This window comes from Pan troglodytes, chromosome 5 (genome assembly GCF_028858775.2).
Source record: "Pan troglodytes isolate AG18354 chromosome 5, NHGRI_mPanTro3-v2.0_pri, whole genome shotgun sequence".
NCBI classification, from domain to species: domain Eukaryota; kingdom Metazoa; phylum Chordata; class Mammalia; order Primates; family Hominidae; genus Pan; species Pan troglodytes.
Genome location: NC_072403.2, coordinates 40,155,874 through 40,182,007, shown reverse-complemented (window position 1 = coordinate 40,182,007; position 26,134 = coordinate 40,155,874). Strand labels below are relative to the sequence as shown.

The following is a 26,134-nucleotide window of genomic DNA, read 5'->3' as shown; positions in this document are numbered from 1 at the left end:
GGTATCTGTTTTAGCCACTCAGCTCTCCTATTGTGATGTGAAAGCAGCCGTAGACAATACTTAAACGAATGACACAGCTATGTTCCAGTAAAACTTTATTTACAAAAACTGATGGCAGGATGGATTTGGCCTGTAAGCTGTAGTTTGCTGACCCCTGATCTCGATAATTACACTAGAAAAGAACAGTAAATTGTCATTTATGAATGAGAATTTGCACAAATTCTAAGTAAAAATTTATTAAAATTCAACACCTATTCATTATAAAAACTGTTAGCAAGCTAAAAACAAAAGGAACTTCCTTAACCTGATAGAGTATCTAATAAAACCAATAGCAAACATCGTATTTTTGAAATGTTCAAAGCATTCCCATGACAGATAAGAATAAGACAGTTATGCTTGCTATTATGCTAACATTTAATATTGAACTGCGATCCTAGCCACTGCAATTAAGACAAGAAAAATAAATACAAATTGTAAAGATTCCAGAGACAAAATTGTCCTTATTTACAGAAGATGTGATTATTAACTTAGAAAACGAAAGAAAAACAACAGGAACTATTATTAATAGAATTAGTGAACACATTTAGAAGGACTGCAAGAGATAAGATTGATATCTAAGAAAACCAGCTGAATATTTCTGGTTCTGACTAGCCTGGGCAACATAATGAGAACCCCAATTCTACAAAAAAAAAAAAAAAAAGAAAGAAAAAAATTGCCAAGTATGGTGACACGCATCTGTGATCCGCGCTACTCAGGAGGCCGAGGAGGGAGGATCACTTGAGCCCAGCAGGTCAAGGCTGCAGTAAGCTGTGTTTGCACCACTGCCAAAATATCTGAAAAAACTGATTTTTGGCATTTATATGGATGGATAAAGGTACAAAAATGGCTTAGAAGTTTTTGTTAAAGAAGAGCAGAGAAGGGTATTCCAAGTATTAAGATAAAGTTGTATTAGTTAAAATCATATGCATATGCTATTAGTACATAAGTTAACAACTAAATTAGTAAAACAGTAATATCTATGGCTCTATTCTGGAGTCTCTAGACCATTGGCTATTTGGAAATAAATTACAGATGGATCGTACGATAAAACTCTCAGATAATTAGAAAAGATATGTGACTGTAATTTTATGCCATAGGAATAGGGATGTGTTTTTTTGTTTTTTGTTTTGTTTTTTTGAGACGGAGTCTCTCGCTCTGTCACCCAGGCTGGAGTGCAGTGGCGCAGTCTTGGCTCACTGCAATCTCCGCCTCCCAGGTTCAAGCAATTCTCCTGCCTCAGCCTCCCGAGTAACTGGGACTACAGGCACACGCCACCACGCTCGGCTAATTTTTTGTATTTTAGTAGAGACGGGTTTCACCATATTGCCCAGGCTGGTCTGAAACTCCTGAGCTGAGGCAATCTGCCCACCTCGGCCTCCCAAAGTGCTGGGATTACAGGCATGAGCCACCGCACCCGGCCATGGATGTGTTTCTTAAACAAGATAACTAACACAAAAGGTAAAGATAAGTAAAATAAACTGTGTCTAATAAAATATGCTCAGCAAAGAACATTGAAAACAAGGGTAAAAGACAAGTGCCAGATTGGGAGAAAATATTTGCCACAGAGCATAAGTATCAAGAAGGAAGCTGAAATGGAAGAATTGCCTGAGCCCAGCAGTTTGAGACCAGCCTGGGCAACATGGCAAAACCTCATCTCTACCAAAAAAAAAAAAAAAAAAAAGCCAGTTGTGATGGCACGTGCCTGTAGTCCCAGCTACTCAGGAGGCTGAGGCAGGAGGATCACTTGAGCCTGGGAGGTCAAGGCTGCAGTGAGCCATGATTGCACCACTGTACTCCAGCCTGGGCTACAGAGACTGGTCTCAAAATAAATAAATAAATAAATAAATAAATAAATAAAGATACAAAGAACTGCAGATTCATTATGATGGTCACTTGTCAAATAAGGCTGCGAATATATAATGCCCCTAAGAGGAAATCTGAATGTTCACTGAAGTAGGAAAAAGTGCACAATTTCAGTTAAAAAATAATGTAATACAATTTCACACTCATATTGATCCAGAAGTGGGGAGGGAAAATGGCTAACAACAAATACTAAATATTGAAGAGGAACAAGAGTGATGGCAACTCATACACTGCCTGTGTACTTTGGAGAGTGTATCAGTTTGCTGTATAACAAACTATTCCAAAATGCAGTGGCTTAAAATAGTACTTATTACTCCTTACAAGCCAAGGTCAACTTCTGGTGTCAGCTGGACTATTCAGATGTCTGCAGCCAGCTCTGAGTTGAGTAGGCAACTCTGCTGATCTTGGCTATGCTCTCACACAGTTTGGAGGTTAGCTGGCTGTAGGCCACTCAGCCTAGACAGCTGTGGTCTTTCATCCTTTAGGAGCCTAAGCTCAGGCTTATTCATATGCCGATGGCAGAGTTCCAGGAGGAAAAGTGGAAACTACAAGGCCTCTTGAGGCCTAGGCTTGGACCTGGTAAACCATTCTTCTACATTCTGTTGGCCGAAGCAAGACACAAGGCAAGTCTAGATATAGGGATGGGTAAGTAGATTCTATCCCTTGATGGGAAGAGCTGCAGAATTAATGTCAAAGGATATGGATGTAGGGAGAGGTGGAGAATGGTCACTATCTCTGCAGTTGATCTACCAAAAGAGACCAACTTGAAAATATCTGGAGGTACTTATCCTCTGTGACTGAGAAATTTGACTTTTAGTATAAATCTTCGAGAAACTCTTTCACTTGGTAACAAGGAGATAGATTAGATCTACAAGAGAGTTTTTTTGCAGCATTTTTAATAATAGCAGAAGTAAACTGACAAGGGAGTAGATTAATAAATTATGGTAAATTCCTAAAATAGATAACTGTTCAACAATTAAAATGAATTACCTAGAACTACATGTGTCAATATAGCTAAAACTCTGAAACATAATACTGAGGGAAAAAGTTATAGAAGGTAAAATACCTTTTTTAAATTCAGTAGAGAAACTTGCAGCAAATACTGTTAATAGTGGATACATACCCAAGTAGTAAAAGTATAAAAACATGCAAGAGAATGATAAACACCATTTTCAGGTGAGTAGTTGTCTCTTGCCAGGGAGTGGGAATACAGTTCTTGGTCTTCTCAGAGAGCTGCCTTTTAAATCAAGGGAAGAAGTAGCAGGAACCTTTCAGCTACAAATAATAACAGAACACCTGACTAAAAGTGGCTTCAGCATCATCAGTTATGTGGGAAACATGAAAGCCCCGGACACTGGCCATTATTACTTCATTGCTTCACAGCATCAGGGCGCTGGGTCAGCTTCTTTCTAGATTTCTTTGGCCTTCCCCTTATGATCAGATGATGGTAGCAGCTCCAGCTTTCACATCCCCACTTGACAAGGAAGTACAGGGTTTCTTTTTGTGCAGTCTTTTTATCGTGTTGGGAAATCTTTTCCAGAAGTCCCTGAGAGACAGCCTCTAAGGAGCTGTTGGACATACAGCACCTCTGAACTAGTCCCTGCAGAGGGGAGCAGAATTTCCTGTGCCTTGCTTAGGCATGCCATCTCAAAGTACACCACAACCCCCACCTGGACAGAATCTGGGTCTCCCTGGTAGCAGCAAGGGAAGGGGAATGCCTGTGGGCTGGGCAAACATCATTGTCGGTCAAAATGTCCACTGTAGAGTGAAAAGCTGGTTTCAGAAAATGACGGTCCACTTGTGCCAACAAAGTCAGGATTCCTTGTGGTAGATCGTTTTAGGCACAGGTTCAAAGGGCCATCACCCACATTAGTGCCTCTGCCTAAGCTTTTGTACATACACAGGGAGACTGCCACAGAGCAAGATCGGATCCAGCCCTTTCCAGAGAAATACCTCAATCCCAGTAGAACACCTCATAGGAAAAAGAGACACTTGTGTTTTTTTCTCTTAAAAAAGCAGGGCCGGGCAGGTGGCTCACACCTGTAATCCCAGCAGTTTGGGAGACCAAGGTGGGAGGATTGCTTGAGACCAGGATTTCAAGACCAGCCTGGGTGACACAGCGAAACCCTGTCTCTCAAAAATAAAAAATAATTTTTTTTTTTTTTTTTTTGAGACAGTCTCGCTGTGTCACCCAGGCTGGAGTGCAGTGTCACAATCTTGGCTCACTGCAGTGTCTGCCTCCTGGGTTCAAGTGATTCTCCTGCCTCACCCACCTGAATAGCTGGGATTATAGGCACCCACCACGCCCGGGTAATTTTTGTGTTTTTAGTAGAGATGGGGTTTTGCCGTGTTGGCCAGGCTGGTCTTGAACTCCTGACCTCAGGTGATCCACCTGCCTCAGTCTCCCAAAGTGCTGGGATTATAGGCGTGAGTCACCACACCTGGACTTAAAAAAAAAAAAAAATTCAAGAAAATACCCGGTCTTGGTGGCACATGCCTATAGCCCCAGCTACTTGGGAGGCTAAGACAGGAGGATCACTTGAGCCCAGGAGTTCAAGGCTGCAGTGAGCTATGTCCATGCGCCCTAGCCTGGGCGACAGAGTGAGACCCTGTCTCTTAAAAAAAAGAAAAAGGGTAGGCAATTGTTCAGATTATTTTTGTTAACCAGGCCTAAAGTACTAGAAAAGGGTGAAAGAATTACCTCTACTAAGATGGACTTTTAAATAAAGACTCCCTCTCTAGATTAGTGGCTTTTGACATATAGATTGAAATTGTAACTGCTTTCATATAATTTTGCAAAAGACAGATCCATACTAGCATCCTGATGGGACCAAATTTAATATACCCTTGAATTCAATCTTATCCCCAAATGTGTGAGCCAAATATCTGTCAGATGTGGCCCTGACACATATCCCGACCTGCATGCAGGAATCATGTGACAGATAAAAATAACCCACTCTCAGATTGCTTGTGGCAGCATTTGAGAAAAAACTAGGAGATGAAAGTTGGACTCTGAGTCTGGGAAAATTGTGAAAAAGTAAGATAGTTAAGGTAAGCTGTCTGGGAGAACCTTTGCCTGTGAGAAATTTTTCTTTTTTGTCAGCACTATGACTTTAAAGAACTGAAATCCTTTTACTAAAGGGGGGACCTCTTCCTGAGAAAAGTGCTGAATTCCAATTTTTAAAATTGGTAAAGAGGGAAATATTTATTTGCTTTATACTATAGAATTATTGGTAAGATCACATTAAATAGAATTCTGCTAATTAGATCCCATAAATATTATGAAAGAAAGGCTAAGGGACAAATAAAAAGTATCATTAGCCGTGTGTGGTGGCATGCACCTGTAATCCCAGCTACTCAGGAGGCTGAGGCAGGAGAATTGCTTGATCCCAGGAGTTTGAGGCCGGCCTGGGCAACATAGACACCATCTCTTTAAACAAACAAACATCATTAGTTTCTACATTCTACAAGGTGAAAGACTAATTAGAAGTGAAAAATACCACTGAAATGTTGGTGTACAAATGGCAGCATAATTTGATTTACACTAGATTTTACACATTTCTGTCTATTTCAAATAGGTACTTTTACATTTTTCTTAACTGCATCTGACACAGAGTGAATCACAGATATATGTTGGTGTCGAAAGCAGAGGTTACTATTATTAAACGAAATTTTGTGTTTTGAAGTTATTTTGTTTTGTTTTTTTGAGACAAGATGTCTCTGTTGCCCAGGCTGGAAGTACAGTGGTGCAGTCGTGGCTCACTGCAGCCTTGACTTCCTGAGCTGGGGTGATCCTCCCACTTCAGCCTCCTGAGTAGCTGGGACTATGGGCATGTGCCACCATCCCCAGCTAATTTTTTGTTTTGTAGAGATAGGGTTTCACCTTATTGCCCAGGCTGGTCTCGAACTCTTGGGCTCAAGCAGTCCACCTACCTCGGCCTCCCAAAGTGCTGGGATTACAGGCTTGAGCCACCGTGCCCAGCCAAACAAAAGTTTTAAATTAATTATATTGAGTTGTCATAATGTTAAGTTGATTTGTGCCCTAAAAGTTTGGAGATTGTTTCATAAACTTCTAGTTTAAGAAAAAAATATTGGATAGTAGCTGCTAAAGAGACTTTCTCCTTTGTGGAGGAGAAAGGTGAATGATGGCCTCTTAAATCTTTTCTTGGGCCGGGTGCAGTGGCTCACACCTGTAATCCCAGCACTTTGGGAGGCTGAGGCGGGCAGATCATGAGGTCAGGAGTTCAAGACCAGCCTGGCCAATATGATGAAACCCCGTCTCTACTAAAAATATATATATATATATATTTTTTTTTTACATTAGCCGGGTGTGGTGATGTGCACCTGTAAGACACCTGTAGTGCCAGCTACTCGGGAGGCTGAGGCAAGAGAATCGCTTGAACCTGGGAGACGGAGGTTGTAGTGAGCCGAGATCATGCCACTGCACTCCAGCCTGGGTGACAAGAGTTAAAAAAAAAAAAAACAATGACTTTTCTTACCTCTGTCCCCCAAGGCCCTCATCTGCCCCAACAGCTCTCCTTCCAGACCCTCAGTGGAGGCTTGTGGCAGGAGCACAGGTGACATGTCTCAGGAGATGAGCAGAGTGTGTTCAGGCTGCCTGGGATCAGAGTACAGAACTGCCTTTCCAACCCAGGCTGGCCTGGCAGCTTGTCCCACTTGTCAGGCAGCTTCACTGGTTAATTCATGAAGTATAAGCTAGCTAGTTTTAGCTGGCTGTGGAGGGCAGTTATTTATAAAAATGTAGAGAAGCAAGTTACTGTTTTCTTATTTAAGAAAAGGCAGGCCAGGCGCGGTGACTCACGCCTGTAATCCCAGCACTTTGGGAGACTGAGATGGGCGGATCACGAGGTCAGGAGATCGAGACCATCCTGGCTAACGTGGTGAAACCCTGTCTCTACTAAAAAATAGAAAAAATTAGCCGGGCGTGGTGGCGGGCACCTGTAGTCCCAGCTACTTGGGAGGCTGAGGTGGGAGAATCGCTTGAACCCGGGAGGTGGATGTTGCAGTGAGCCAAAATCACACCACTGCACTCCAGCCTGGGTGACAGAGCGAGACTCTATCTCAAAAAAAAAAAAAAAGGTCTAACCACTGAAGTTATCCCTCTTCCTGCCACTCCTTGTCATCACATCACTCTGTGTATTTCTGTCATGATACTTACCCGTAGCAGAATTACCATGTTTATGTTCTTGTTCATCTAGGCTTTCTTGAGTTCTTGCAGGGTGCCAAACTCTCTTCCACCATATTGTATACAGACAGCCAAGTCAGAGCAGGGTCTTAATCCCGTGGGATCTTGCGTTCTAGCCTATTCACTGTTACATCTCTGGCACATATACTGTTTTCTGGTTCAAATTAGGCATTTAGTATGTATTTGTTGAATGAATAAGTGAATGAAGTAATCTATGTATGTATGTATGCGTGTATGTATGTATGTATTTACCGACAGGGTCTGGCTCTGTCACCCAGGCTGGAGTGCAGTGGTGTGATCTCGGCTCACTGCAGCCTCCACCTCCTGGACCCAAACAACCCTCCCACCTCAGCCTCCCGAGTAGCTGGGACTACAGGCATGCACCATCACACCCAACGAATTTTTGTATTTTTTGTAGAGACAGGGTTTAACCATGTTGCCCAGCCTGGTCTCGAACTCCTGAGCTCAAGTGATCCACCCGCCTCAGCTTCCCAAAGTGCTGGGATTACAGGCATGAGCCATAGTACCCGACCAATTAATTAATTTATTTGTTTTTGAGACATGGTCTCACTTTGTCACCCAGGCTGGAGTGCAGTGGTGCAATCATAGCTCATTGCAACCTTGAACTCCTGGGCTCAGGTGATCCTCTCACCTTAGCCTCCCCAGTAGCTGGGACTATAGCCACATGCTGCCATGACTGGCTAATTTAAAAACAAATTTTTAGAGGCAGGATCTTGCTATGTTGACCAAACTGATCTTGAATTCTTATCCTCAAGCGATCCTCCCAATTCAGCCTCCCAGAGTGGCAGTGCCTGGCCTGAAGTAATCAATACCTCAGAATATTTTTGGTGTGGTGGCTTCATGGCCTGATGATCTTGCTCTGCTTGGCTAGCTTTGCAGTAGGGAGAGAGACCAGAAGAAATGAAAGGCATTCTAACTTCCCAGAGCATACACTGCTGTTAGCAGGTTAGCAGTCGGTGACACACAGGAAACACTGGTATCACTTCACAGATGTGGAGTCTGCCAAGCTGTGTCCTCTTGTTTTTTGTTTCTATTTTATAAACTGCTTAAGAAGACTCAGAATGAGGCCAGCAATATAATACTATCAGTGCATTAATTGTTCTTTCCACTTTCTAGGCTGGAGTAAAAGGGACATTGGGAAGATTAGTTGGAATTTTTGAGGTAAGTCTGTTAAAATCTTTGGTACAAATGATATGTATTAATAACCACACAGATATTAACATAGGAAAAATGCCATTTCTGTTTCAGCGAGTTTTTTTTTTTTTTTTAGTTATTTTTAACTTTTTGAGACAAGGTCTCACTCTGTCAGCCAGGCTGGAGTGCAGTGGCACAGTCATAGCTCACTGCAGCCTTGAACTCCTGGGCTCAAGCAGTCTTCTGCATCAGCCTCCCGGGTAGGTGAGACTACATGGATACACCACCATCCTTCTAAATTTTTAAATTTTTTGTAGAGACAGGGTCTTGCCATGTTGCCCAGGCTGGTCTCAAACTCCTGCGTTTAAGCTATCCTCCTGCCTCAGCCTCCCAAAATGCCAGGATTACAGGCGTCAGCCACCATGCCCAACCTCGGTGAGTTTTTTAAAGAAAGCAACACCAACAGAGAATAACATGCTTTAAAAAAAAAAAGAAAGAAAGAAGGAAATCCCATAGTCTTGTTCCCTAAACTACTAGAATTATTTTTAAATATTATTTTACCCCATTCCTACTTTTCTTTGTCTCCTACCAAGGTAGGAGGAAAGGTAGCTAAGTGTAGAGAGACAGAAGAAAAATAGAAGATAAGTAACTATAACAAAGAGAGGAAAAACAAATAAGCTGTGATACAAATTTGAAAGAAGGCAGGGAAAAGTGAGAAATCAGGAGAAATAAAGATGAGCAGATGCTGGGCGTGGTGGCTCACACCTATAATCCCAGCGTTTTGGGAAGCTGACACAGGAAGATCTCTTGAGGGTAGAAGTTCAAGACCAACCTGAGCAACAGAGTGAGACTCTATCTCTACAAAAAGTTTACAAAATAAAAATGTCAGAAGAAAGGTCTCTGATGAAAAAATAGATATGTAAATAATTTTTTTTTTTTTGAGACAGAGTCTTGCTCTGTCACCCAGGCTGGAGTGCAATGGTGCGATGTCGGCTCACCACAACCTCCGCCTCCCAGGTTCAAGTGATTCTCCTGCCTCAGTCTCCCAAGTAGCTGAGATTACAAGTGCCCGCCACCACATCTGGCCAGTTTTTGTATTTTTAGTAGAGACAGGGTTTCACCATGTTGGCCAGGCTGGTCTGGAACTCCTGACCTCAGGTGATCCACCCACCTTGGCCTCCCATAGTGCTGGAATTACAAGCATGAGCCACCGCCCCTGGCAACAAATAAATTTTTTTAAAAGGTGGCTGGGCACTGTGGCTCATGCCTGTAATCCCAGCCTTTTGGGAGGCCAAAGTGGGAGGATCACTTGAGCCTAGGAGTTTAAGACCAGCCTGGGCAACATGGTGAAATCCTGTCTCTACAAAAAAATACAAAAATTGGCTGGGTGTGGTGGCTCACATATGTAATCCCAGCACTTTCCCAGGCCTAGGCATGCGGATTACTTGAGGTCAGGAGTTTGAGACCAGCCTGGCCAACATGGCGAAACCCTGTCTCTACTAAAAATACAAAAATTAGCAGGGCATGGTGATGTGCACCTGTACCAGCTACTCAAGAAGCTGAGGTGAGAAGATCACCTAAGCTCAGGAAGGTCAAGGCTGTGGTGAGCCATGATCATGCCACTGTGCTCTACCGTAGGTGACAAAGTAAGGCTCTCTCTCAAAAAAAAAAAAAATAAGGTAAGTGGGGTTAGTGGGAAAAGGGGTGTGGGTGGGAAAAGGGGTGTGCGTGGGTGTGTGTGTGTGTCACACTCAGCTTGTTTGCCTTGCTGGGGTCACTGAAGTTTGAGACCTCTGTGGTAGCCCACCCATCCACAGTCCTCTCCCTGGTGGTCTAGCTAGTTAAATTTACATGATGCCTTTTTCTTGATTCACAGTATTCCTGTGAAGTTGTATTTAGGGGAAGGGGAGGAAAAACCAATATAATTACTTGGTTTTAGAAGTCCAGCCAAAGAGCACACCCTCAAATTCAAGTGTGGCCTGTTTTAAATCATGTAGCTATAACTGTAGGACCATAAAAAGTAAAAGTTTAGAATCTTTGTGTCTGAGCTCTCTGGACATATGCATAAGAGTGTGTTTCATTTAAGTAATTCCAGCTTTCTAAGGAAAAATTCTCTCTATCCTTCTCTCTTTGCCCTTCAGAACCAGGAGAGGAAGCACAGGACGTATGTCTATGTGCTCATTGTCACTGAAGTGCTGGAAGACTGGGAAGATTCAGTTAACATTGGTAAGCCATCTCCAGACAACCTGGAAAGGGCTCCTCACAACCAGCCCTTGCCATGCCACAGGTCATGACCAGAGCCAGAAACAAGAGCGTACCAGGCTCAGTACTCACCTATAACCCCAGTACTTTGGAAGGCCAACACAGGAGGATCACCTGAGCCCAGAGTTCTAGACCAGTCTGGGCAACCTAGTAAGACCTCATCTCTACAAAAATCAGAAGACTTAGCTCGGCGTGATGGCACATGCCTGTGGTCGCAGCTTCTCAGGAGGCTGAAGCAGGAAGATCATTTGTGCTTGGGAGTTTGAGGTCACATTGAGCCATAATCATGCCACTGCACTCCAGCCTAGGCAACAGAGTGAGACTCTGTCTCAAAAACAAACAAACAAACAGAACAACAAGAGCTGGATAAAGAATAGAAATAATTGAAGGATGTGTATAATAAAACAAGCATGTACATTTTGAACCTGATAGTATTTTGAAATGTTTAAATGGAATCTGAAGTGAGTACATGGTCCACAAATAGAAGCATGACCCCTAAAAATAAGAAGTGTTGCTTCTAAAATCAAACTGGGTCCTTGCCAAAAGGGCTATACTTCTGCACCTCCTGAGCAGATACTGATTGAGGGCCTCCGCCATGCCAGGCTCACTGCTGGCCATGGGGACCATAAGTGAGAGCAGGACCCTGGTCTTTTTCCTCATGACATTTATATTGTTGAGAAAACTGTTGGTTTGGTGGTGTGAGTCCCTCCAGAAATCATTTAGTAGATACAGAATAGTGCAGGTGGTTTCTAGTTTTATTCTTATAAAATATGAATATATCTATAATATATATTTTTATATTTTTTTCATATTTTATATGAATATAAAAATAAAATTTATGAACTTTTACAAAAAGTGCTGTGTGTACCCTTTAGGTACACCCAACTTTCTCCCAAAGGAGCCATTTTCTTTGATCTCAGATGGCTGTTAACGTTTACATCTTTGGAACTATAAACTGTGGTGGTACAAAGGTTGGTTCATGGTTTGATTGTTTACTTCTGAAGGAAAGTATATTCTAGAAAGGAGAACACTAATTTCCATTACAAATTGGCAGACAGATAAAATTTATTTGCCAACATTCTCACTTTAATGTTAGTGTTTGCCTTGCCGCCATGCCCCTCACGTTGTTACTCTGGGCAGTTCGTAGCCCTTTGGCTCTTGATGGCTTTGTGTCTAGTAATAATGCAGGGTGCTCAAGGAAATAAATTCAGTGTGGATATACTGAAAACAGACTCCCTGACAGGTGTGCTAGCGCTTGAAAAGGAGACTGCAGTGGATGTGTGGTGTGGCCCTATCCTCAGAGCACTCTCTGTCAGGCAGGAGTCATACACTTGTGATACTAATTTTTTTAGGTACCGTTGCTCTATTAATATTCAAACAAGCCTTTCACCTTGTACTCCCACTTCTGAGAATTGACCCTAATGAAATAATCTAAAATATGACAAGCTATGGAGCCTTCCTTCAGATGATCTTACTACCATTATTCTTACTGGTTAAAATTTGCATCTTAAATGTATAACTCAATGAATGACAAATCAATGAATGACATGTGTCTGATGGAATGTTATACAGCTGTTAAACACCATAGTTTAACACCACCCTGTTAAACTGTAGTTGCAGTGGCTCACGCCTGTAATCCCAGCGCTTTGGGAGGCTGAGGCAGGTGAATCACTTGAGGTCAGGAGTTCGAGACCAGCCTGGCCAACATGGTGAAACCCCATCTCTACTAAAAATACAAAAATTAGCCAGGCATGGTGGCGCACACCTGTAATTTCAGCTACTCAGGAAGCTGAGGCAGGAGAATAACTTGAACCTAGGAGGTGGAGGTTGCAGTGAGCCAAGAATACGCCAGTGCACTCCAGCCTGGGCAACAGATAAGACTGTTTCAAAAAAAAAAAATTTTGTCAATGTTAAAGAAAAGCTAATATTGGCAGGAATGTGGTGAGACTGACATCCTGACATACACAAGCAGGACTGGGAATCAGTGTCGCCTTTCTGTAAAGCACTTTTGCAGTATAAATCAGGAGCCCTTGAAAGTTCAAAAGCTCTATTTTTGTAGTTCTTGTGCTAGATATCTTTCCCTAGAAGGTTAAAAAGAAAGAAAAAACGGGGAACGTTTTAAAAAAATAGCATTATTTATAATAATTAAAATCACTGGGCATGGTGGATCACGCTTGTAATCCCAGCACTTTGGGAGGCCAAGGCGGGTGAATCACTTGAGGTCAGGAGTTCGAGACCAGCCTGTCCAACATGCTGAAACCCCATCTCTACTAAAAATACAAAAATTAGCTGGGCGTGGTGGTGTGCGCCTGTAGTCCCAGCTACTTGGGGGCTGAGGCAGGAGAATTGCTTGAACCCGGGAGGCGGAGATTGCAGTGAGCTAAGATAACGCCACTGCACTCCAGCCTGCATGACGGAGTGAGCCTCCGTCTCAATAAATAAACAAAAATTAGCTGGGTGTGGTTGTGGGCGCCTGTAATCCCAGCTACTTGAGAGGCTGAGCCATGAGAATTGCTTGAGCCTGGGAGGCAGAGGTTGCAGTGAGCCGGGATCACATCGCTGTACTCCAGCCTGGGTGACAGACTGAGACTCTGTCTCAATAATAATAATAATAATAATAATAATCACAGACAATTGATGTCCAGTGATATGGAAATGCTTAAGTGAATGATAATACATCCATACTAGATACTATGACATAATGCAGCCATAAATGTCTTTAAAAAAAAGACAGTCTCACTCTGTTGTCCAGACTGGAGTACAGTGGCATGATCACAGCTCACTGCAGCCTCAACCTCCTGGGTTCAAGCAGTCCTTCTGCCTTAGCCTTTCTAGCAATGGCAATGTCTCATATTTTTTTCATAATATAGATTGCTTAAGAAGTAGTGTGACATAGGACAGGTGTGGTGGCTCATGCCTGTAATTCCAAGTACTTTGGGAGGCTAAGGCAGGAGGATCACTTGAGGCCAGGAATTTGAGACCTCATTTATACCAAAAAAAGAAAAAAAAAAGAAGAAGCAGGTGTGGCACGTGCTTGTAGTCCTAGCTACTTGGAAGGCTGGGGCAGGAAGATCCCTCGTGTTCGGGAGCTTGAGTTTGCAGTGAACTATGATCATACCACTGCAATCCAGCCTGTGAGATCCTATCTCTGGAAAAAAAAAAAAAAAAAAAAGAGAGAAAGAAAAAGAAAAGAAAAAATAACATGAAGTAAAAAAGAACCAGTAACAAAAATTAAAAAGCAAATTCAGCAGCACATTCTTTTAGCAGCCAGTTACTCTTCAGGTGCTTTCCATACTAATAGTCATAACAGACTTGTGAGATAGGCCCTATTTATTGTCTGTTTTATAGATGAGGAAAATGGAACAGGAACACAGCTACCCGAGGCTGCACAGCTCATTGGAGCCATTTATGTGATTGGAGCCCAGCACTTTGGCTTCAGAGTCCTTGTTCCTGACCATAACACTCTAGCAGAGCTGGTCAGGATTCAGAGTACCTGAAAGCATGATCCAATTTTGGTTGTCTCAAGATTGTTTCTTTTTCAAGTATATGAAAAAAGGGCAGTTGTGCTAGGGTATTGAGAGTGTTTTTTTCTGGTTTATAAGATTATGGGTAGTTATTACTTTTATAAGAGAAAAAATATAAAGGATTTTAAAGCATGGACTAGAAAAGAGTAAGAAAATAGACTGAAAAATAAAAGTGTGATTGTATTGAGATTATTTTTACTTCTTTTAAAAAATATTTTCTATTATGTAGATACATTCACTCTTATAAGAAAACTTTTAAATGAATTACTGATTACAAACCAGCCATCCTAGTAATTCTGGAAGCTGATGCTCATGTTGATTTTTTTCCCCCCTTGGGACAGGGTCTCACTCTGTCACCCTGCTGGAGTGCAGTGGCGCAATGACAGCTCACTGCAGCCGCAACCTTCCGGGCTCAGGTGATCCTCCCACCTCAGCCTCCTGGGTAGCTGGGAGTACAGGCACATGCTACCATGCCCAGCTAATTTTTGTATTTTTTGTAGAGACAGAGTTTTGCCAAGTTGCTCAGGCCAGTCTCAAACTCCTGGGCTCAAGCGATCCGCCCACCTTAGCCTCCTAAAGTGCTGGGATTGTAGGCGTGAGCCACCTCATCCGGCTCTCATGTCAGTTTTTACAGGAGATGGGGATGCTGCTGGGCTTTGATCCCTATGTATGTGCAAGCAAGGAAAGCTCAGAGACGCAGGAGGGCAGGAGGAAAACACTAGCCGTAGTTCTCTCTGGAGGGCAGGTTTTACACAATTACTCTTAGCTCTTTGGTTTTCAGGTTTCTCACCTTTCTGCATTAGACATCGATATAATATTTGAAGCATATGAAGTGTGCTTGAGTTATTTTTGTAAGAAAAAAAGTGTTAAGAAACATTGCTTTAATGTTTTCTATATTTTCTCAAAAGTTCTAGGCTCAGAAACCTTATTACTCTTGTACTAGTTTCTTTTCTCTCTGCCTCCACAGGAAGGAAGAGGGAATGGTTTAAAATAGAAGACGCCATAAAAGTGCTGCAGTATCACAAACCCGTGCAGGCATCATATTTTGAAACATTGAGGCAAGGCTACTCAGCCAACAATGGCACCCCAGTCGTGGCCACCACATACTCGGTTTCTGCTCAGAGCTCGATGTCAGGCATCAGATGACTGAAGACTTCCTGTAAGAGAAATGGAAATTGGAAACTAGACTGAAGTGCAAATCTTCCCTCTCACCCTGGCTCTTTCCACTTCTCACAGGCCTCCTCTTTCAAATAAGGCATGGTGGGCAGCAAAGAAAGGGTGTATTGATAATGTTGCTGTTTGGTGTTAAGTGATGGGGCTTTTTCTTCTGTTTTTATTGAGAGTGGGGGTTGGGTGTGTAATTTGTAAGTACTTTTGTGCATGATCTGTCCCTCCCTCTTCCCACCCCTGCAGTCCTCTGAAGAGAGGCCAACAGCCTTCCCCTGCCTTGGATTCTGAAGTGTTCCTGTTTGTCTTATCCTGGCCCTGGCCAGACGTTTTCTTTGATTTTTAATTTTTTTTTTTTTATTAAAAGATACCAGTATGAGATGAAAACTTCCAATAATTTGTCCTATAATGTGCTGTACAGTTCAGTAGAGTGGTCACTTTCACTGCAGGATACATTTATCTACACATTATATATCGGACATATAATATGTAAATAAATGACTTCTAGAAAGAGAAATTTGTTTAATTTTTCAAGGTTTTTTTCTCTTTTAATTTGGGCATTTCTAGAATTGAGAGCCTCACAATTAACATACCTTTTTGTTTTTGATGCTAGTGGCTGGGCGGGTTGCCCTGTCCTTTCTCTATTTCCCAGTCATTGACTGTAGATATGGGAAGAGTTTAGCTACCTTCATAGTGCTCCCAGGACTCATGGCCTTTCCTTCTTTAAGCTGTATTTCCCTGCCCAGAAAGAAACAGGAAGAAACCTTTTTTAATTTTTTTATTTTTTTTAACCAAGCAAGGAGCAAATGGCCTCAGCCCAGATCTGTAAAAACAATGATAGAAATTGAATTCTGCCCCACATGTTGACAGTAGAGTTTGAACTGGATTCTTGGGATTACTTATCTAAAAAACTGGAGCATCAGGTCCATTTCTGTCCTGCTGGTTTGGAATCTTTTCCGTAATGCTATTTATTGCCAACAATGGCCTCTCTTTGTGTCCATATATGCCTTACACCGTGCTGACCTGGGTATCGTCCATGTGCTCTGAAGCATCCAACTTTACTTTGCAGGTGCATCAGTGTATTCCTGTCCCCGAACTGAGTAACCGTGTTCCTGAAAAGTACACTAGGGAAATTCACCTGCTTGCTTGTCTTTGTATTGGCATGGCACTTGTGATTGCACCATGGAGCATGCTCAGAGCTATTAAATTGGTCTCCCATCTCCCACCAGGATATGAAAGGTCCATATGGGAGGCCACGTAATCACTTATTACAGTGGTTACATAATACACTGGCTCACTGCAGACTCTCTTGTTTTTTGATACAGGTTTCGTGCTGGCTTCATTTGCCAATTGTGTTGTTTAGTTCGGAAGTAAGAGGGTCTCGAGATTGAGGGGTAGGGAGGGCTACACTGACTGATCCGTGGCTTAAGACAGGAGATTATCTCTGTACTCCAGTGGCATCTCCTTAGCCAAGATGTGAAATTAAAATCATAGTTCGCCTCATTTAAAAATTCTAATAAAGCACTCAAACTTTGAAAAGCTTTTACTTTTCCCTCCTACTAAAAGAAATGTATGTACCTCATAGCCCTGTGTCATTTAGTGTTCAGCACTTTTGGGAACATCAGTTGGTGAACTTTAAATTTTGCTGTCTACTCACTGGGCACGGTGGCTCACACCTGTAATCCCAGCACTTTGGGAGGCCGAGGCAGGTGGATCACCTGAGGTCAGGAGTTTGAGACCAGCCTGGCCAACATGGTGAAACCCCGTCTCTACTAAAAATGCAGAAATTAGGTGGGCGCCTGTAATCCCAGCTACTTGGGAGGCTGAGGCGAGATAATCGCTTGAACCTGGGAGGCAGAGGTTGCAGTGAGCCGAGATTGCACCACTGTCGTCCAGCCTGGATGATAAGAGTGAAACTCCATCTCAAAAAAAAAAAAAATTTTTTTTTTTTTTGCTATATACTCTTAGTTTACATCCTCTCTCCCAGTCTTCACACACAGAGCCAAAGAGCAGTTGTATTCTTGGGATACCACGATACCTCTGGGAAAGAAATTATATTCCCAAGGAGAGGTCCCATTGGATAAGAACAATACCATGGGACTTGAGTCTGAATGCCAACTTACTATTCACACATCCTTCTTAAAAACGAACACACTGTTTCTTATCCTGACCTAGAGCATTCTAAAGTTCTGTTCAAATAAATAAAGGGCAAAATAAAGTAGATTTAACCAAGTGCCAGGTGGAATTCAAAAAACACATTCTTCTAGATAAATTCTACCTTTATGGTATGGATTTGAAAGTACTTTGCAGGAAAACAGTCAGTACTCTTTAAAAAGGGACTGCAGGGTTGGGTGTAGTGGCTCACACCTGTAATCCCAGCACTTTGGGAGGCCAAGGCAGGTGGGTCACTTGAGGCCAGGAGTTTGAGACCAGCCTGACCAACATGGCAAAACCCCATCTCTACTAAAATACAAAAATTAGCTGGGCATGATGGTGCACTCCTGTAATCCCAGCTACTTGGTAGGCTGAAGCATGAGAATTGCTTAAACCTGGGAGGCAGAGGTTGCAGTAAGCCAAGATCATGCCACTGCACTCCAGCCTGGGCAACAGAGTAAGACTCTGTCTCAATAAATAAATAAGAAAATAAAACGGAACTGCAGTGCTAACAGTAATTTATACATTTTTAAATGTTCTGAGTATGTTTTGACTGGGCTAGTGTAACAATATACTACCCTGAAAGTGCAGTTTTGATTGTTGTTGGTGTCTTTGGGTTAGGAAAGTGAACTGTGCCAAGAAGTATTTTTCAGTGACATGAATGGATTCCTGTTAATGCAATTGACTGAGAGATTGTGCTTATGCTTTCTTAACTGACAAAAAGAGGCTTTGTCCAACATCAGAATTGTTGAAACTGGTGCTGTTTTCTGTTGCACTGGGATTCTGATGATCTGGGATTTTCCCTCCTTGGCACAGTAAACACCATGACTGTCTTTATTGAGAATGTCGTCACAGTCCTTTAGTGATAGATTAGTTAGACCCATGGTTGCAATACCTTTATCTCCCCAAAGAAAATAATCAAAAGAAAGCACAAAAGCTACCCTGTTTGCAGAATATTTCACTGACATTGATTTGTCATTAATTCTATCAGAGCTGACCTCATTCAGGCTTGATAGAAACAGGTTCCTATGTTTAGGGCAGATCCCTAGCCTCTCGCTCACAGTGAGTCTGCATGTCCTAGATTCTGGTTATTGCTGGAGCATCCATTAAAGTCTACCAAACTCAGGACAGAAGAAGATAGCAGTGGATTTGTAAAAATTTTTAGTTTATAAATTACAGTCATTGGGGAAACACTAGTAAGGTCATGTGATCTTTTGGACCAGGATTTTCTCTCTGTCTTCTCTCTGGGTGTGTGTGTGTGTATGTACAGAAGGGCTACCACGAAGTGTCAACCATGTTAGATTTTCTGTAGTCTTCCAGAAACAGTGCAGCCCATAAAACAGGAATCTTAATTTTCCTCACAGCAAATATAACAGGATGGAACAGTTAGTGTTTTGTTTTTACAAGTGTCCACCACTCCATCTGCCCTGCATGGAGAGGGCTCTCTCACTGCTAGATCTAGGCTGAGCCATCTGGAAGGATCAAAGGGTGTGGGAGTATCACCCCCTCTCAGGCTGCAGAAGGTCTCGAGGGTGGCGTCACAGCAGGATTTCCGCCTTCTGCATTGCACTGCACAGCCCCATGGAACGTGAGGCACTTGAGGCCTTGCTTCTTGCAGCCTCTGGGGAGCAGAGTAGGTCACTGCCCTCTGGGAGTGTTTTGCAGTAGTTTTGTAAATGTTGCTACATAGTCAAGTTCCTTTGTGGCAAAGAAATATTTTGTTTTGATATTAGGAGCCAGCCCATGTAATGCCTCTTAGGCTTGCTTGCTTAGAAGAAAAAAGTCACCCTTTGTGGTTTTTAAGAAAAAAATTCTGTGCAGATCTGTTCCTCCTCCTGCTCCTTCCCTTTTCTCTACATACAGTGCTCATTGGAGGCTCCTGCTAAACCTTCTTAACCAGAGAAATAATAGGTATTTGTTAGACCTGAGTGTACATTTCACATGTTATCCTTCACATATTTCTCATTTTCATGTAGTACTTTCTTAATGCCTTTGTTGGAGTCCGCATCCTCATCTTTAAAAAAAAAAAAAACAAAAAACAAAAAACAAAAACAGCTTAGCCTAAGCCACATTCACTTTTTTTAGTTCACAAAAAGGATTTAATAGCCACAATGTGATTTTTGCCACAACTGTGTGATTTTAATATTCTCTAATATCAAGGGTGGATTTAGAATTGCAGGAAATACCTGGAGAAATCACAGTGGAATGAATTTTTGCTTTAAGAGAAATGAGAGTTGGCTGTAATTGATAATACAGCTTCATCCTAGTCCCATCTGCATTTCAGAAAATAACCCTCATCTTTACAAACCACAGGACACTTGTGGGACAGTTAACTCAAGCAGCTATGGGGAGGGAGGAGATTATTGAATGGTGATTAAATAATGCAAATGGCTCTTCTGTTTCTTAAAGACTATGGAAGAGGTCAGACTGCCCAGTTGAGGTGGGCAGTTCATACTGCTCAGTTGAGGTGGCAGTCATTTATTCTGAGTCCTGTTGGATAGAGCCTATCTCCTCAAGGCTACAGAGGCTTCCAGGATATGGAGCTGTGCATGTTAATGGCTCAGCCTTGCCTCCACCAGGGCACCTGCCTAACTTGGAGCAAGTGGGAGAGCACCCTAGAGTCATCCTCTGTGCTGTTTCGTGAGTTTTGCAGCGGAGACTTCACCATCCGGAGGAGCTGTGTTTCTGTGTCACTTGGGATATCACCTAAAAATGAAACATTTGATATTTTAAGGTATAAAAAAAAAGTAAATTGGGGAACATTGGCTGCAGTCCCTAAAAGATACTGTTGTCTGTGCATCAGGTTAGCTTGAGGTCACCACAGGTCCTGGGAGCCCAGAGAGTTTAGGCATACTCTCCTTTGGAGGCCAGCAGCCTTTCACAAACCCTGCCTCTAAAAGGGCGGTTTCATATTTGACCATGTTTTTGCATTAGCCTCAGAAACTCTTGTCTTTAGCTGATAACCTTTGAGGGATGTGAGAAGCCTAGTTGGAGCATCTGAGAAAATGATAACTCTCACCTTCAAATTAATCAAATAGTTTGTCCTTCTAGACCCCTTATAAATTAATAAATGGAGGGCTGGGCACGGTGGCTCACGCCTGTAATCCCAGCACTTTGGGAGGCCGAGGCGGGTGGATCACAAGGTCAGGAGTTCAAGACCAGCCTGACCAATATGGTGAAACCCCATCTCTACTAAAAATACAAAAATTAGCCAGGTGTGGTGGCACACTCCTGTAGTCCCAGCTACTCGGGAGGCTGAGGCAGGAGAATCGCTTGAACCCAGGAGGTGGATGTTGCAGTGAGCCGAGATCCCGCCACTGCACTGCAGCCTAGGCGACAGAGCAAGACTCCGTCGCAAAAAAAAAAAAAAAAAAAGGAAGGGAATCCCATTTTGTGATGATTTGGGCACACTACTTGAGCTGAGGCTAGCAGTCACATGATTTTGGCTGTCTCTGACCTGAAGCTTTTGAAGTAAGGTTATGTCTCTTCCCTGAAGCTTTGTTTATAGTGGTAATTTGGTGAGTTTGAGCTTTGAGCTTGTCTTAGAAAATAAGACTGTCCACCTGGGGAGGGGAGCTTATAGGGAACCCATGTTAACTCAGAATGCTGAAGAAAGTGCTTTTAGCCAACAAAAGTAAGATTACTATCTAGAAGGTGGAAAGAAGTCATTGCTTCTGTTCCTCCAGCAGTCAGTTGACTCTAGGTTTCCTTTGGTTTATATCCCCAGTTCTTAATACTAAAACTTATTTGACTTCCTATCAGGAAGCACACAAAAAAAGCGTCATTTAAAACCCTGGATATAGGCTTTAAAGGATACAAAAACAGCAGCATTGTCGTTTTGCCAGGTTCATCACCATTTTGATGTGCTACCCATCCTTCCACCCTCCCTTTCCTGCCCCCAAGCCTCCCAGCCAGGCCAGATGTGAAGATTCTATTAATCACTGTTTCAGAGAACATTAATTCTTGTATAGAATAATTATCTACTAAATTGCTTATTATCTGTGACTACCTTGCAGAGAACATCTCAACAGTGCAGTAAAATAGCTCTCCTAGACTTGAGCTTCCAGCCAGGCATTTAGATCACTCTTAAGCCTTTGTGGAATTCTGAGGAAAAAAAGCAAGATGCCTCAATGCCAATGCTGGGCCGTAAGATTCTACTCCCCTCCCTGTAGGGTGGGGCGCGTGGCTCAGCTTTGGAAAATCATTTTGTCAGTAATATTGCCTGTGAATCCCTTTAAGAAGTCGTCCTGATCTGAGCCTGTCTTCCTGAGCACTTTGGTGCTGAATTGAAAATGGTAAGCTAAAGCAGTGACAGATCCACGTAGCCTCTTTAACCTCTTTATTATCTTGCCAAAAAAAAAGTTTCTCAGGTTAAACCTTTGTCTTTAGCCTCCCTTTGTTGTGGAGAAAATGTGTCACTAATCAGTGGTCCAAGGGATATCTAGCTTTGGTTACTCAGTTCCTGCAGCATAACAGATATGACTTATGCCAGGGAAGGTAGAGGCTGATTATGGAGACACCCAGGAACAGGAATAAGAAGGATAGGTCTGCTCCACGTAGAACCTCCCCAGATCGGAAGTTAAGTCTTGGAGAGTTTCCAAAGTGCTGAAGTAAAAAGGAGACTTGGAGGGCCTTTGCTTAATGAGCAAGAGGCTTGTGTCCTCCCAAGAACATGAAGGAGTTCAGAAGGGAGCTATAGCTCACAGACAGAAACCTGCCCGCTCACCCCATCCCTCGTGACTGGGAGCATGTTTGTTCAGAATTTTCTAAGAGGACGCTCCCTTCAAAAATCCAATTTGCTCCCAGAATGTTGTTTAGCCTCTGAGAATCTCACTCTTTCATTTCCATCTGTGAATGGACATAGATGTGTTGCTCAGGGATCAGAAACATCAGAGTCCAGGGCCCAGTGGCATGGTGTTGCATTAGTAGTTAGAAAAGTAATTGGTCAGCTCTACTGTAAAAGATAGTATGTAGTACAGTTTTGTAAATGTCAGGTCTGTTCTATTGTTTTGTGATCTGAAGACTGTCAAACTGGTTGATAATCAAAGAAAAGGTTGGTGGTTAGAATAAGTAAAATTTCAGTTAGAAAGATATAGCTTACCAGTTTTCCATGTGCTTAAGGAAGTCAAGAGTATTTCAGGATGTTGAGAACTGTTGTAAAATGGAATTGAAGCAAGTGTCTCTCACCTTCTTAGGTGTATCAGAGAGAGGAAGTGGAAGGCCAGTAGTAGCATCTTCATACTTACTTTTGCCAGCCCAGCCTCCATTTCAAAGACTTTGTCTTCCATCCTATCCAATGACATGGTCAGGGATGGGCTCTGAGGAGGCAGTGAGGCCCCACCTTGGTTTGCTCCACTGTGGTGTGTAGTCTCCAAACAGCTTAAGGGTTTTTAAGTTTTCTCACGATTGCCTCCACTCCACTCATCTACCATCAGCATCAGAAAGGTTAACATCCCTGGGACCATTCTACTTATAAAAGAGATGAACTAGTGTGCTTTCTCCCCTTTTCCAGGTGTGCCATCCATATACAATCTCCTCTTGGCCAAGTTCAACAAATGTTTCCAGGGAACCCCGTGCGTTGAGACTAAGTAGCCAAGATGTATTGAGTTAAGTTTTTCTAGAGGACAAAAGTATTTCTTGTCCCTTTTCCCTCATGCTCATATGTTTTAGCTGAGGCGTAAATGGCCAAGTTGAGTAATATCTGTGGAACTGAGACAGAGAGCCAGGGACCCATGTACCCAGGGACCAGTCCCCTGGGGAATCACACAGTGGCTCAGACTAGACTGCTCTATCCCACCAGAACTCTGCTGCTGTTCATTTCCATCAGGACCACCCAGGAAAGCAAATAAGTTAGCCTTCTCATCATTAGGTCACCTAATCTCTTGGGTTGCAGGATGAGAGCATATATAGATCTCCTGTTTAGAGAGTGTGTTCATAATTGTAGAAAGGGATAGAAAATGGAATAACCAAGAGGCTGTGTCATTTTTTAAGAGGATGGCAAGGATGACCTCAAATGAGCTCAACAAAACTGGGAATCCAAGGAATGGTGCTTGTAGGGAGAGAGGTCAGTTGTGGTCCTTAAACCTCTTGGCACCTTGTGCGGGTTATAAAACAAGGAGCTGGAGTAAAATTGCCCTTACCCCCAATCCAAATGCTGTCCAGGATTTAGGAGCTACCCAACCTGTGGTTATATGGTGTTGGTTTCCATTTTTTGTTTGTTTGCTTGTTTCCAAAATAGCCTTGCTTGGTACTGCATGGAAAGTTCAAGCTTTTCTTCTTGCCCGCTCAGGGCTGGCCTCTTCCCCGTGTCTTCACAGCGTCCCTAAGGAAGATTTTTGCAGCACTCTCTGGAGCTGAGGGGAGTGAAATTTGGTCCAGAGAAGGCGGAAGGAAATAGTTTTCCTGTTTCCTTTTCTCGAGGTGGATGTCCTCAGGCTTCCTTCACACCTCCTTCTCATGGGTGCGGCTGGCAGTACAGTCAGGCTGTGGAGGAGGGCTGAGAAGAAAGGGGCACTGGTCCAGCCCCAGGTTTGGTCTGAGACAGGTACACAGCAGATACCATCCCACCTTCCTCTCTTAAGAACAGGCCAGCCACACATATAACCCTTTCCCTACTTTACTAATGTATCCCTTATGTGGTACCAGCAATGGAGGACAGGCAGACTTACCCCCTGCCATCTAATGTTGTTACTACCCGTAAAACTTGACCACCCCCATATCCCACTCCTTTTTGTAAAAACAAATGCTTAAACCTGTGAGCCTGCCGTTCCTTTCTATGTGTTAATCAGTTTCCTTCCATTTGAGCTGTGTGGGAGGGAAGGGCATTGAAATTGTAGGTTGTAATCTTGTGCCAACCAATAAAAACCAGTATTTCACACACATCCCTTTTAGTGTCTGGTCTCTTCTTTTCAGAGGCTTCCCTTGAGTCCTTCATGTCAGTCTTTTGGTTTCCCCCACTCCTCTGCTAGATTCTTGGGAATTGCCCTAGAGGTCAAGGGTGACCCCATGGAAGATTTGGTGTGCAGGGCATTCAGGTGAGAAACGCAGTAGAGAAAGCCAGAGGCTATTAAAATCAGCATGTTGTTGTATCTTGCCGTCCTTGCTACCAGGTGCCGAGACAGAGCCCTGGTTAGACGGTCAGTGCCCAGTGCTGAGGAGAGGGCCTGTCCCCCTTAGCCAGGGAGGCTTTCTAGGGGACCCAAAGGAGCTGGAAGGGGTAAGAGGTGAGCCACATCCAGAATAAGGAAGCATCACAAGAAGTTGCTTTCCTCTGTGTGGGGTGGAATCAGGAAGGGCGGAGCCATTTTTGAAGCTGTGAGTGGTAGGGCTTGCAGGCAGAGAATGGGTGGGCATCATCAGTGGGAGAGCAGCATTAAGTGAGCTCTGTTCCCTGGTCCCAAAATGGAAGGAACAGTTTGAGCTGTAATGGAAAACAAAGACTGATGAGATCAAATTATGGAAAGCAACAAAAGCCAGTCCAGAGAGTTTGGTTTTATGCATGGGCGTGGTCCTGAACAGGGCAATCATGTGGTATCAACCATGTCTGAGCAGGAGCCAGCAGGAGAGTTTGGAGTGGAGCAGTCTGGAAGCTGTTGTGATACCATGCTTGAGGCTCTGCAGACTCAAGGAGTGCAGTGGAAATGCAGAGGGGGATATAGAAACAAGAATGAACAGCGTATCACAGAGAAACACCCATCCTCCGAGACAAGCTGGCTTCTCTAGGATGGGACTCTGTTGGCATCACCACTGGTCAAGTATTTTAAGCCAAGAAACCTGATGGGATCAGTGGGAGAGAGTCAATTCCAGGAACAAGACTCACAAATCTAATTCATAAGAGACTAATGTATGTGCCCAGATGCTAATCGGTTCATTTATATGATGATAAACATCAAAGTTACCTGGTTTGTGTACTGGCTGGCTGTATGGGAAGCAAAAAATAGGCAGAAAGTTGGTTACTGAGCAATAATAATGGCGTATTGACTTCATTCCACCACAGGACAAATTCCCTATCAGTTGGTCAGAACGCTCCACCTAAAATTCTGATTCTGCAGGCTTCCTTGTCCGTTCCATGATGATCACCCTTAATTCCTCCATCAAAGGATTCTTTTGCCAGATTTAGTGTATATGATGAGGCTATGAGCTCATACATGCTGATACAGGTGGGCCAGATTTAGTGTGTGTGATGAGGCTATGAACTCATACATGGTGATACAGGTGATGTACTCTGGAAACCACCAACTGGCCACCTCTAATTGGGATTAGAGTGTTCTGGAAACTTCCCACTCGCCCATGTCAGATCATTATGGACCATTCTAAAGCTGATCCATCATCACATTTACTACATGATTCTGTTTCATTTGCAGAGGGTAAACGGCAAAGTTCAGGATTACCTTTCTGCAGCCTAGTCTTCCAATGGCCTGCAGGACTTGTGGCTAGAGAGAAAGAACTCTAAAGAGACGCCCCAAAACTTTGGACGTGGGTGGAGAAAGGAAATCAGCCCAAAGGACACCATTGCAGCTCATATCATTGCGGGGAGCAGCACTGCACTTCCTCCATCCTTTGTTGACATGCCAGGTGGTAGCACTGACCGTCTAAGCCAGTTTGAGTTGGTAGAATAACTGCTCATCCCCAGTCAGGGTGGCTTCCATCTCTGGGCACCTGATAACTGTTCCAAGAAAGCCTGGTGTTAACAAGCCATGGCCTTGCTTGCTTTCTGGTTTCCAACAGATTTAGGTTGTGAAGGGTTTATTTATGTCCTTGATCT

General features: G+C 43.1%; 1 protein-coding gene across 1 annotated transcript in view; it reads left to right on the top strand.

Annotated features, from left to right (window-relative positions):
- Nucleotides 1–24,251, top strand: part of NUDT3 (nudix hydrolase 3) — a 112,110-nt gene extending 87,859 nt beyond the window's left edge. The window contains exons 3-5 of the mRNA XM_063812372.1: nt 8,246–8,290; nt 10,405–10,489; nt 15,017–24,251. Coding sequence (XP_063668442.1) covers nt 8,246–8,290; nt 10,405–10,489; nt 15,017–15,195 — 309 coding nt within the window. The 3' untranslated portion in view covers nt 15,196–24,251. The remainder of the gene's footprint in view (nt 1–8,245; nt 8,291–10,404; nt 10,490–15,016) is intronic.
- The last annotated feature ends 1,883 nt before the right edge of the window (nt 24,252–26,134 follow it).